At 60.0% G+C, this 11,587-nt stretch overlaps 1 protein-coding gene across 1 annotated transcript; it reads right to left on the bottom strand.

The window, feature by feature from the left end:
- Positions 1-94: 94 nt before the first annotated feature.
- On the bottom strand, positions 95-11,236 carry SPATA22 (spermatogenesis associated 22). Its single transcript, XM_074297762.1, has 8 exons — positions 10,655-11,236; positions 9,891-9,998; positions 6,277-6,337; positions 6,074-6,163; positions 3,284-3,581; positions 2,456-2,585; positions 1,210-1,307; positions 95-402 (listed from the first exon to the last, which is right to left on the bottom strand). Exons 1-8 carry the CDS (start codon positions 10,830-10,832, stop codon positions 211-213), a joined length of 1,155 nt encoding a protein of 384 aa, XP_074153863.1. The 5' UTR covers positions 10,833-11,236; the 3' UTR covers positions 95-210.
- Positions 11,237-11,587: the final 351 nt, after the last annotated feature.

Raw genomic sequence — 11,587 nt, 5'->3', positions numbered from 1 at the left:
TCAGGGGCATTGGGTCAACTCTTAGCAGAGGCAGAAGGGGAGGGGGAAGGGAGAGGGGGGAGGGGTGACCACCCCAAGGACACCACACAGATGCTGACATTAAATTCACTTTATTGGCTCGAGAAGACCACGGGGCAGAAGGCCCCTCCCCCACCAACACCTTGTACCCGCTCAGCAGCCGGGCAGGGGGGAGCTCCGGGCACGGGCGGCTCACATTTCGCGGGCGGCGCTGGTGTTGCGGGACAGCTTGGCGTCAGTGCTCCTGACGAGCTCGGGGAAGGTCTCCTGCTCGGAAGCGGAGGCAGGCCGCACGGACACACAGCGGAGGAGGCCCTTCTTTTGGTCGAAGCTCCCCACACAGCGATGGACGCGCCCTCTGATCAGTCTGGGAAGCTCCCGGTCCTGAAGCACATGGAAACCAGTCAGACCACGGCTGGGGGGGGGGCGCAGGGGGGGCTTCTCCTTAGGCGGCTGGCCTAGAGACCATTTCACGGATGGGTAAGTTGGGGCCCAAGGGTCACACGTTATTTGTCTTGTCCAACTAGGCCCGGCTCCCCTCTGCACTAAGTCAGTGCTGGACCAAATAATCATTGCACTTGACGGACACATCTCGGCCAGGCTTGTGACTATGGGGACGGCCCCTGCTGCCCCAACCCCTCCGAACTTTCAGTCGGTCTGGAGGGCTGGCCCCCCTCTAGTGTCCTGTTCTATGAGGAGATGGGCAGTCTGAGGGAGGAAAACAAGCGGGGCACCAGGGGCTGGGGGGAGGAGAGGAAGCTCCTGTCTCCCGGATGCGGCTGAACAGCAGCGGGGCGCTCGGGGTCACCTGTGGGCCCCCACCCTCATCCCGCCTGGGCACGTTGCCCGGTGCTCAGTCTCCTCCAGAGGGCCCCCGAGGCCCTCCTGGCTCCCTCTGGCCCCACGCCTCATCTGTCTGCACAATAAGCAGACACTGACCTTAGGCCCCCTATCCTGTCCCCCCGCCACACAGATCACAGATGGGGCCTCCCGAGCCACAGGGGTGCCCCTCACCCCCTGCGCCTGAACAATGTGGTCTAATGATTCTTGGGTGCACAAAATGGGGATTTTTAAACAGGTTCTTCCCAACTATAAGCTTACCGATTCCCTTAATAAAAATTGGCAAGGAGGACATTTGGCTTGGGGGGGGCTTGCTGGAGAAAGGGGAGCTCTTGGTCACCCCGTACTCACGATTTCATAAAACACACAGGGCACGGTGCTCCTCCCGTCTCTCAGAAGGAAGGTCTTGGCGCCCTGCGCTCCCGGAGTCACAGCTGAGTCCAGAACGGCTGCCCCCGGGAGAAGGACACCCACCGTGACCCTCGGGCTCCGGCCCCAAGGGGAGGCCTAGCTACGGGTGCCCCAGGATGGAGAAGAGCCCAGAGGGGGGCAGGGCTGGGGCATAGAAGGGAGCTCCCCACTCACTCCTGCAGGGCCTGAACCAGCCAAGACCTCTGGGAGCGGGCCCCACAAAGACCGGGCCCCTCTGGGAGCGGGCCCCACAAAGACCGGGCCCCTCTGGGAGCGGGCCCCACAAAGACCGGCCTCCAGACGCTCGCCTCACTTCTTTGCCTCAGGGGCCAGTTGAGAAGAGCACATGGTGGGGGCAGACCCAGGAGCGGTCCTCCAGAATGTGCCAGAGACCGGAGCGGAGGCCGGACAGGCCAGGCGAGGCTCCCTGGCTTTCCTGGGGAACCCCAGAGCCGGGGGCGGGTTTCCTGGAGCTTTTCTTGCCCAGAGAAGCCTTGGGAAGGAAGCCCATCATCCTGATCGAACACTGCCCCCTGCTGTTCCCTTGGGGAGGGTTCAGGTGGCCTTGGACCCAGAAGGGACAGCCCCTTGGGGCAGGTTCTGGAGAGGAGCCTTCTAGAGGGGAGGGGGCTGGGGAGCGGACAGGCCATAGAGATGGAGACCCCGGCAAGGATGCCCCCAGCTCAGACCCACAAACTCCATCTCCCCGGGCTTCCCGAGGTCATTCCCCGTTGGCCAGGAAAGTGCTTCAGAAGCCTCGGGGTTGCGGTGAGGCTGCTCCCGCCCCCGCTCTCCGGGGGTCCTGTAGGGCCCGGGGGGACTGGCAGGAGCACCCTGCAAGGGCTGGGAGCCCAGGAGGCCGCTCTGCTGTGCTAAGTGCGCAGTGTCCCAGGATCCTCCAGGGACAGAGAGGTCCCCGCAGCCGTCTCCCCAGGTGACTGAACTCGGCCCCCATTTCACATGCCCTGAGGTGGCTCCCGAGGGACCCTCCTCACACAAGGACCAAGGGTCACCAAGCCCATTGGGGACTTCTCCCTTGTTAAATGGGGACCCCGGCTCACTTTCAAGGTTCAGCCTTCCCTTGGGAGACTCCTTGGGAAGCGGCTTGTTGGGCGGCTCCGGGCCTGGCCCAGCCTCTGGCGCCCAGCAGTCCCTGATCGCTCACCGCTGCCCCCCCCATGCCCACCTAAGACTTCGAAGAGCAGCGGGCAGTGGGGCAGGCGCTCCCTCCAGTGCTTCATGCTTTCGATGACGGCCGGCAGAATTCTAAGGGAAGGGCCATCTTCCTTCAGCCTGAGCTGGCACACTGGCACTTCCTAAGAGTGGGGAGAAAAGGGTATTCCCCTACTTGTAAAAGCAGGGGACGGGACGCCCCCGTGCCTGGACATCCCACCTCCCGAGGTCAGGCCCCGCGGGCAGGCGCCCTCCGTGCTGGGCTGGGGCTGAGAAAGCTCCGGCTCCGTGGCCGCCCGGTCAGTAGGTTGGGGAGAAGCGGGCGTCCCAAGGCCGAGAATGGATGACTAGCAATGACCCGTGTGGGGAGCGACCGATCCCAAGTCAGGGACAGGCTGGCTCCGAAGCGCCCCCATTTTAACTTTTTTCGCTTTTGATGGTATTTCATCTTCCCAAAGCCATGCAAAGATAGTTTTCAGTGTCCGCCTTCACAAAACCTCTCCCTCCCTTCCCCCTGCCCCTCCCCAAAGCGGCAGGTACCCCCTTTCTTGCCTTCTCCGAGGGACAGGGATGCCAGCTGCAGAGGGGGCCCCAGGAGCCGTGGGTCCTATGTGCACGTGTGCCCTTGGCACCAAGTGCCTGCTGAACACTAAACTAAACCACGGGAGCGGGTTCCGAGACCACCGACCTTGTTTATCTCTATTTGCTGAGCCCTCCGCAAAACTCGAAAGGCCATGAGGCCGTCAGCAGTGGAGCCGTTTTCAGGCGGTCAGTCCGCAGGGGCTCGCTCTGGGCCGGGAGCTAGGCCCTGGGGCCGCAGGGAAGGCAAAGCCTGGCTTACCTTGAGGGCCTTTTCCTCCGGACCTCTGCCAAAGGCTTTTCTCTTAAGGTGACTCGGTTGAGGATTGCTTTTGGGCGCCTGTGGGGCGCCGCCGCCGCTCCCTGGGGCCCCCGCCATCCTCGGAGGGTACGGGGCTCTACAGACTTCCGCTGGAGCCCAGCTTGACTGTCTCCAATTCTGATTTGTTTCCAAAGGCCCGAGGCCAGGACCGGGCCCACTGCCGGCCACTGCATCCACGCTTTTTCTTGGAGGTGCAAACTCACTTCTGTCCCAAGCCTTTGGACCGGCTTCTCCGAAGCTGTAATGTCACGAGACAATTTGGGACCGTTTCTGGATCTCCGATTTCCCAAAGCCTCAGTAAAAGCTCTCAGCCCTCCCCCCAAGCCTCTAGGTGGGTCTCATGGCATATAAAGCATGGTCCCCATGGATAAAGAGTGATGCCGGGCCATCTCCCACACCAACCCGCCTCCCTCAGGACTGGCTCTGGCAAGCAGAGCATCCAGAAGAACCCAAGGCGGCCCCGGGTCAACTTCCTGGGGTCATCCAGAGCCTAGACCAAGAAGCCGTGGGAGCGAGGGTGGGCACACTTTTGTAGCCCTTTTGTAGGGGGCTAGGTACTTCTGTGGGGCAAAAGGCAAACGCACGTGGCAGAGCGGCACTTGGGCAACTCTGCTGTCACAGGGTCTCTCCATTGGTCATTGAGCAAGAAATGGGGCAAAACTTAGGGCCCCTCTGAGCCGGGCAAGAGGACTCCCCTCCTGGGCTTGTGACCCTGAGTGCCCAGTAGCCCAAGCCACCTGGGGGCTTCCAAAGGCAGGGAGTGGAGGCCGGGCCTGGCGCTCCAAACTCATCTCTGGGGGGGAGGAGCCGGCCCAGGGACCGGCCCAGGATCAGAAACGGGCCACTCGCCGTCACAACAAAATGTGGTGGTTCTGCATGCTGACCGATCCACTTACCCCGATCAAGCAGTTTGTCCATCACTTTTGGCACATTTTCAAGAAAATGGACCAAACCCTAAAAGCAGTCAATATTTGGGACCCCACACCCCAACCCCCAGCAAAAGGGTTGCAAAGGATTAAGAAATGCTTAGTTCGTCTAATCGAGTTGACCTGGCTGGCCGGCAGGGGCCAGTTTGGGGGACTGTGCCCATGGCCTCCATTTGGCGCCCAGCTCCTGGCCGGGGCACGTCCCCCTCCTGGACCTCAAGCCCTGGAGGTTGCTTCAGCTGTCTCTGTGAAGGAGGCAAGGAGGTCAGCAGCAAACACTTACACTCTACCTGGGTCTTTGAGGCTCCACAGCCCCCCTACCCCAGGCCCCTCTCTCTTTCCTGACTCCATTTTACTGGCTTCTTCTCTGGCCTCACACAAGCCCGCGGGTGCCCTCACCCAACCCGACCCAGCCGCCTCCTGCCCTCATCAAGACCAAGTACAGTCTCCTCAGTTTGTTTTGAGCGGGTTTTTGCTGCTTTTAGACTCCGCCGCTCCCAGGCCCGAGCCCCTTTCCAGCCTCCCCGGACATCTGGCCGGCTGCTCTGTTCCTCGCACCACACTTCATCTCCCACCGCCAGGCCTTGGCACTAGCAGCCCCCCATACTGTGGACGTGCTCTAAGGAGACCCCTGTCTCCTGGAGATAGAGCTCGGGCCCACCCCACCCCCATCCCCAGGGCCTTCCCTCACAAAATCTCCTTTGTACTAATTTGCATTAATTAACTTTATATCAGCACCGTCCACATTTTTACATGCGCTAAGGAGGCTGCCTCCTTTGTGTGGGCATCCCTGGCACCAGTCTGGGGGCCCGAGCTTTAAAAGCCTCCACCCTTCATCTCCTCAAGCTGTGGTTTTACATCTTTTCTACCAGAAAAGATTTTCTACAGCAGAGTCCCCAAACCCAAGCAAACCAGAAAGGGAGAAGTCCCTAACAATTCCGGGGGGCCCCCAACTGGCATCACCATCCCTTCCTGCTTCCGTACAATGCCCCGCCACGGGCTCCCAAACCTACTCTTCTCCCTGCACTCCTTGGGGCCCTGCTGGCCACCTGCACGGTCCCATGGGCTCCCCAGGCTTCTCAGACCCACTCCCCCAGGTTTGAGCCTTCTCCCCTTCTCCCTGGCTCTTCTTGTCGCTCCTCTGGGATCCGTTATTATTGGTTCTGCCCAGGCGGAGAGACTTTCAGGTTGAACCAGGGCCAAGCTGTGACCTTAGTGAGTTCTATAGTCTGACCTCGCCAGAAGCCTGCTGGACGTTCCGGGACCCTTTCTTACTGGCCTGACCCTGGCACTGACCTTCCCAGACTTCGTGCCGATTGGGCACACCGGTGCCCGGCAGCAGAGAGCTCCCTGCAGTCCCCTCTCTGCCCCCATCACCTCCTCTCTGCTCCCTCTTCCCCTTTCGCCCGGAGGCCTGCAGCAGGGTATTCCAGGCTCTGACCGACTGTCCCCTGCAGTGGGTCCTGGTGGCCTCTCTCAGCTGCCCGCCAGTCACTTTCCCCTTATCGTCACCCATCGCTGTCCCAGCTGCACCCTGAACATCGCTGGGCACGTGCCCGGCTGGCTCACCTCCCTCGCCCCCATCGCCCGTTTTCCCGGCAGCCAGGGCTCCTTCTCCTGGGCAGGGGAATCTTCGCCTCTGCGTCTCTAGCACTTTGCACCCCGCCCACAGCGGAGACAAGGAATGATGGTTGAACAATTCTTCGCTCAAAACTAGCCTATGATTATCCTGATTTTTCAGATGAGGAGACCGAGGCTCAGCAGGTTCGGGCAGTTCCAGAGCCAGCGACACAATTGTACTCACCCCCAATTACTCCAGTTATGACTTCTCGCCTCATCCACTGGGCCGGGAGTAAACCCATTCCCTGGCTTTCGGGGAGGGACAGCAGGTCGCCTTTCAAAGAAACATTTCTAAATGTTGATATTAAGTCATAAAGATCTGGCTACAAATTTAGAACGCAAGAGAAATGTACGTGCAGTTCTCCGTAAACACCAAAAGTCAGTTACCCAGCATTCCCCATTTTCGGTAATGGCGGCACCTCAGGTTTCATCATCTCCCAGACGAAATCTAAAGACCAGGGAGACAGAAGGCGAATGCTCAGAAGGGGCAGGAGCTTCCAAGGCAGATGATTATTTCTCTCCACCCCACGCAGTCCATGAACGAATACTATTATTGTTCACTCCCGTTAACACCCAAACCGTTGACCTGGGAAGTGTGGGAGACCATTTTGCTTCCCCTTTCCCTGCTTCTATCGAAAAGAACTCCTCAGTGAAACAAAGGCTTTAGAATTGGAAGGCATCCCCTGAAGTCCGGCCCTTCACTGTACAGAGGAGGGGGGGGGTTTAGGGACCTGCTCGCAAACCCTCAGTCAATGAGCGCAGCAAAGGGAGCGGCTTAATAGGCCTCCCGTGGTTGATAATAATATAATGATAATTATGATTAATAATAACAGAGGAAACAATCCAAGCGATGTGATTTATTAGCCAAGTGACACAGGCAGTGTTCTCCTTGGACAGTCCAAGGACCCTGAATACACGAGGCGGATTTTTCATGTATTAAAATAACCACTCAAATAAAACCAATTCATTAAAAGAAAACAATTAACCAGATTTGAAATTAGATAATCTGATTTCTGACCAGAGGAAAGATAAGGAGCTTTGTGAGGAGGGGGAGGGCAAACAGGGGCAATGCCTACAACCAGAAAAGGAGGTGTCCCACTCCCCACTTTTCAGACAAGACGTGGAAACGGCCCGATATATACACTTGGGAGAAAGGTCCTCGCCCCAATTTTCAGATCCAACTGTTTTAGTCGAGGTCCCTGATTAAGGATCTCTGAGCAGCAGGTAGAGGGGGCCCTGCTTCCCAGCCCCATGGGGGCAAGGTTCAAACAATGCAATAAAATCTCCCGGTTCTCCTAAGTGGACAGAATTCTCTCATCAGACTCTCATAGACTCGTAGTTGAAAGGAAAGGGACCTGGGCTGGCTCCAGAACCGAGTTCCCAGATGGAGCCAGTGGGGCTCATCAGAACTCAGTTCCTCCTTCCCTTCTGCTTCCCACTCCAAGGGCACTGACCTTTGGGCGGGGAAGGACAGAACAAACGGAAGGATTAGCCCTCTTTCTGACATCCTCTGAGGAGGGAAGCCTAAAATAGAAGTGCTAGCCTGAGGAGCCTGCCCGTTGTGACGGATATCCAGCATAGGGCCCAAACAGGAAAGACACTGCCAAGAGAAAGGGAGTCCTCTTGCTGGCTAAATCAGCCTGGCGTGCTGCTGAGCCTCGGCGGTGAGATTGCCGGGACCCAATGAAACTGTCTCCTGTGCCGACCCCGGCCTGAGATGGACAAGCCGCCCACTGGGCAGGCCTCTAGGCGCCTCTCTCTCTTTAAAATAGTATTGTATTTCCCCAAACACATGCAAGAGTTTGCAACATTCACCTTCGCAAAGTCTTGTGGCACATTTTTTCTTCCTCCCTCCCCAAGAGGGCAAGCAATCTGATATAGGTTAACGGTGGGCAATTTTTCTAAATGTATTTGCATATTTGTCATGCTGTGAAAAAAATCAGAATCAAAAACATAACAAAAGGTGACGGACACTACGCTGTCCCCACAGTCCTCTCTGGGAATGCAGATGGCACTTTCCATCCCACGTTTATTGGGATCAGCCTGCAACATCTCATTGTTGAAAAGCCCCGTCCATCAGAACGGGTCATTGCATACTCTGGCTGTGGCGTGTCCAAGGATCTCCTGGTTCCGCTCGCTTCCCCGCAGCAGCTCCTGTCGGTCTCTCCGGCCTCTCTGTATTCCTCCTGCCGGCCATTTCTTGCAGAACAGTAATATTCCATAACCTTCATAGACCACAACTTACCCAGCCATTCTCCAGCTGATGGGCACCCACTCGGTTGCCAGTTTTGGCCACTACAAGAAAGGCTGCCACAGACAGTTCGTGTGGGCCCCTTTCCCTTCTTTAATACCTCTGTGGGATATAAGCCCGGTAGTAGCCCTGCTGGATCGAAGCCTTTCAGAGAGTTCCAGATCGCTCTCCACAATGGCCGCATCCCTTCACAGTGTCCCCAAGGTGCATCCGTGTCCCAGTGTCCCCACATCCCTCCAACACTTCTCATTATTAGCTGCCTCTCTCTTTACCGGGGAGAAGGGACAGGCCAGAAGCTGGGAGCAGGACAGGCTCCAGGCTCCTCTCTCCAAGGTTCTGCCCGCGCTCCTCCTTGGCCCCGCTTTAGACGACTACAATTCCCAGAGAAGCAGGACGAAGGGCGGCAGCTCTGCTGGGGCAGATCCCAGCCACGTGGCATAAGCTCCCCGGCCAAGAGCTGCACACGTGGAGAGCGCGGTGGGCACCGGGACCAGATGGGGGCCTGCGCTCTCCTGGCGCAACAAGGTTCCAAGGGGAATCCCCTCGCTCGGGCGCGGGGCTCCAGGGGGTCCCAGACAACAAGAGGATGAGAAGCAGGTAGGTGGCTCGCCAGCACCGCGGTTCGTGCACAGGTCTGGTTTCCGGGCCGACAGGTGATGAACCCGAGCTCTGAAACTCCTCGTTTCCCGGTCCAGGCGATCCCTAGGCCCTTGCCTCTTGTCTGCTTTCCGGGTCAGTCCTGCCTTCTCTGGCCTGACCCAGGCGATGATTAACCAACTCGAGGCAGAGCCCTTCACCCCAAGTCTCTCACGGCCAGCTTAAAAAAAGTGTCAACAAGAATTTTTTAACTTCTGTTTTTCCTCCAATCACATTTCTGGGCGAGTTTAAGTTTCGACTTCCAAATTCTATCCTTCCTTGTCTCCTTCCTCCCCAGAGGAAGCAATTGGAGAGGTTTATACGTAGACAAGTTTGTAAAATGTTTTCAAATTAGCCATTCTGTGCACAAAGACTCCACGACCAAGCACGACAAAGTACTGGGTCTGTCCCCCAAAGGGATTATGAACGAGGGGCGGGGCTCTTTCTGCAGCGCAGAAGCGCGGAAGGGGTGGATGCCGCTCCCTGGGGCTGGCTGCCCCCATGGTTCGTGCATCGATCTCTAAGAGCAGTCCTGGGGCGATGTCTGAGAGGCCGGAGAGACTGGCGCGGGCTGCCCGGAGGGAAGCGAGCGGAGATCCCGCGCTCCGCCCCAGGGTCGTGGGAAGATCCCGGCCCATTCCAGTAGACTCGAGGCGGAGAGCCGCCGCACAGAGGGGCCTCGGGAGCCGAGTGAGAGCCGGGCACAGGCTTTTCACCGTCTGTTTGGGCAGCGCGATATTTGCGCAAATAGGTGTAGGACTGCGCATGACTCTGGGATTACCTGGTGTGGGGGGGAGGGGAGGGGAAAATCTGAAGCCAAGGCGGTTTTTTTGCGAGGGTGAAAGTTGAAACTATCTTTGCATGGACTTTGAAAGTAAAACGCTAGGATTAAAACAACAAAAATAAGAGATTGCTGAGAGGGAAAGAAGCAACAAACAGAGCACCCGGGCTCTAGGGAGAGCGGGTGGTCGCGCGGCCTAATTAAAACAAACAGTCTAAGTCTGCGGAAGCCCCTGGAAACCAGGCGGCTCCGGCTGGGCCTGGGGGGGGGGGGGGGCAAGAACGGGGCGGGAAGGGAAGCGGGACGCGAGAAAGTGGCGGGCGGCTTCCCTACCTGGCGGCAGGGGAGGAAAATCCTGGGCCTCGGACACCGCGCCGGGGCCGGACGTGAAGGGCTGCCGGACCCTTTTTTTCTGATTGAACAGAGGGACGGGCAGACAGCCTGCGGGGAGAGAGCAGCACGGCCGTCAGGGCGCCCCCCGACCTGGGCACACTCAGGGGCCCAAGAGGGCCAGCGTCCTTCTCCCTCCGAAAACCCGGCCCGTCTCCTGGCGCGTTTCACCCTCTAGCGCTCGGCAAAGCACCTACTACGTGCCGGGCTGGAGCAGGAGCGTCCTGGCTCGTGGGGGGTGCAACAATTACACTGGAACAAGGGGGGGGGGGCAGCGGATGACGTCATCCTAGACAATCCTTGTTCCTGCTGCCATTAAGGGGCTCGGTCTTGGGGGGGCAGCGGGTGACGTCGTCCCAGAGGACCCTGGGCTCCCGCCCCCATCCAGCGGCTCCTCGGCTTTCCGGGCGGCCTGAACCCAAGCCGGGCCTTGAGACATCGCACGTGGCCGGGGCCCGTGACTGGCCCTCCAAGCTCGGGGGCGGGGCGGGGCCGGAGGTCCGGAATCTGAGGGAGGGGAGGGGAGCCGGGGGAGGCCCACCCCGACCCTCAGGACCCTCGAACCCGAGGAGGGAAGGGCGGCTCTGTGCGGGGCGCATGCGCAGAACACCTCCGGCCCGAGCCGGCCCAGGGGCGCGACCTCGAGGCCTCCGGCCCCTGAGGAGAAGTGGGGCAAGCCGGGCCGGGCAGGCGTCCGTGCGCCGTACCTGCGGTCAGGCGGGCAAAGCCGCCCGGCGCGCTCTTCTTCATGGCAGCGGGCGCGCTCTTCCGGCCCTCGGCTACACTTCGGACACGCGGCCTCCCTGACTCACAGATTGAGGGACTGACAGGAGCCACCTGGTGGAAGCGAGCGGTCGTCGCCACTGCGCCTGCGCACCGCCGCATGCCCCCGCCTCCTTCCCGCCTCTCCCAAGCCAAGCCCCACCTGTCACTCAAATGGCCCTGCCTCGTCCTCGCTCTGCTCCCTCCCCCGCTACTAACAAGCCCGCCCAGAAGAGAGAGCCCGCCTCCAAGAAGCCTCCAACCGAAAGGGGGCGGTGCTAGGTTATGCCAAGGTAACTGGCCAGCAGAGGGCGCCACCACTCCGGACACCGGGCAGGCCTTTGTGAGGAGCGCCCGCTCGGCCGGGGGCACGGGCTGGGCAAGCACCGGGAGGCTGGAGCCGGCTCTCCGGGCTCAGCGCAGGAAGGGAGCGGACGTGGAGGATGCCCGGGCCGGAAAGAGCGGCCCCGAGATTTCTCAGGACCCCGAGAGAGGGCCGGGGGGGCCCCTGAGAGAGGGCCACGGGGACCCCCAGCTCAGGTCTGGCTTTAAGTGACCGGCCAAGCGCGCCCTGGGACTGCCCCCCCCCAGCCGCCTCTCCTCTATTCCGCCCCCCCCCCCCCCCCCCGTCAGCCGCCCCTCCCCCCTTTGCCGCTTCCTCCGCCGGGTCCTGGCGCCGTCTCTGGGCCCTCACCAGCCGCTCCAGTCCCAGGTTTCCCGGGTCCCCGCGAGACCCGTCTCTCGCTCAGTCCCGCGGGGCTCTCCATCCGGGTCTCTCCATCCCCGCGGCCGGGGCACTGAAGCGGGGCTCCCCTCCGGGCTCAGCGGGACCCCCGAGAGCCCTCCGCCGCACCACCCAAGCTCCTCCGCACTGGGAG

Source organism: Sminthopsis crassicaudata, chromosome 3 (genome assembly GCF_048593235.1).
Source record: "Sminthopsis crassicaudata isolate SCR6 chromosome 3, ASM4859323v1, whole genome shotgun sequence".
NCBI lineage: Eukaryota > Metazoa > Chordata > Mammalia > Dasyuromorphia > Dasyuridae > Sminthopsis > Sminthopsis crassicaudata.
Note: the sequence above shows the minus strand (reverse complement) of the source record. Positions and strands in the feature narration are given on the sequence as shown.

What these genes read in the sequence shown, in the direction of transcription:
- SPATA22 (XM_074297762.1), bottom strand. Translation starts at nt 10,832, where the DNA reads ATGCGGCGGTGCGCAGGCGCAGTGGCGACGACCGCTCGCTTCCACCAG. An exon ending in TTTTCCTCCCCTGCCGCCAG is followed by an intron (nt 6,338 to 9,890) that starts GTAGGGAAGCCG and finishes CCTGGTCTTTAG; the next exon opens with ATTTCGTCTGGGAGATGATG. An exon ending in CATAACTGGAGTAATTGGGG is followed by an intron (nt 3,582 to 6,073) that starts GTGAGTACAATT and finishes GTGACATTACAG; the next exon opens with CTTCGGAGAAGCCGGTCCAA.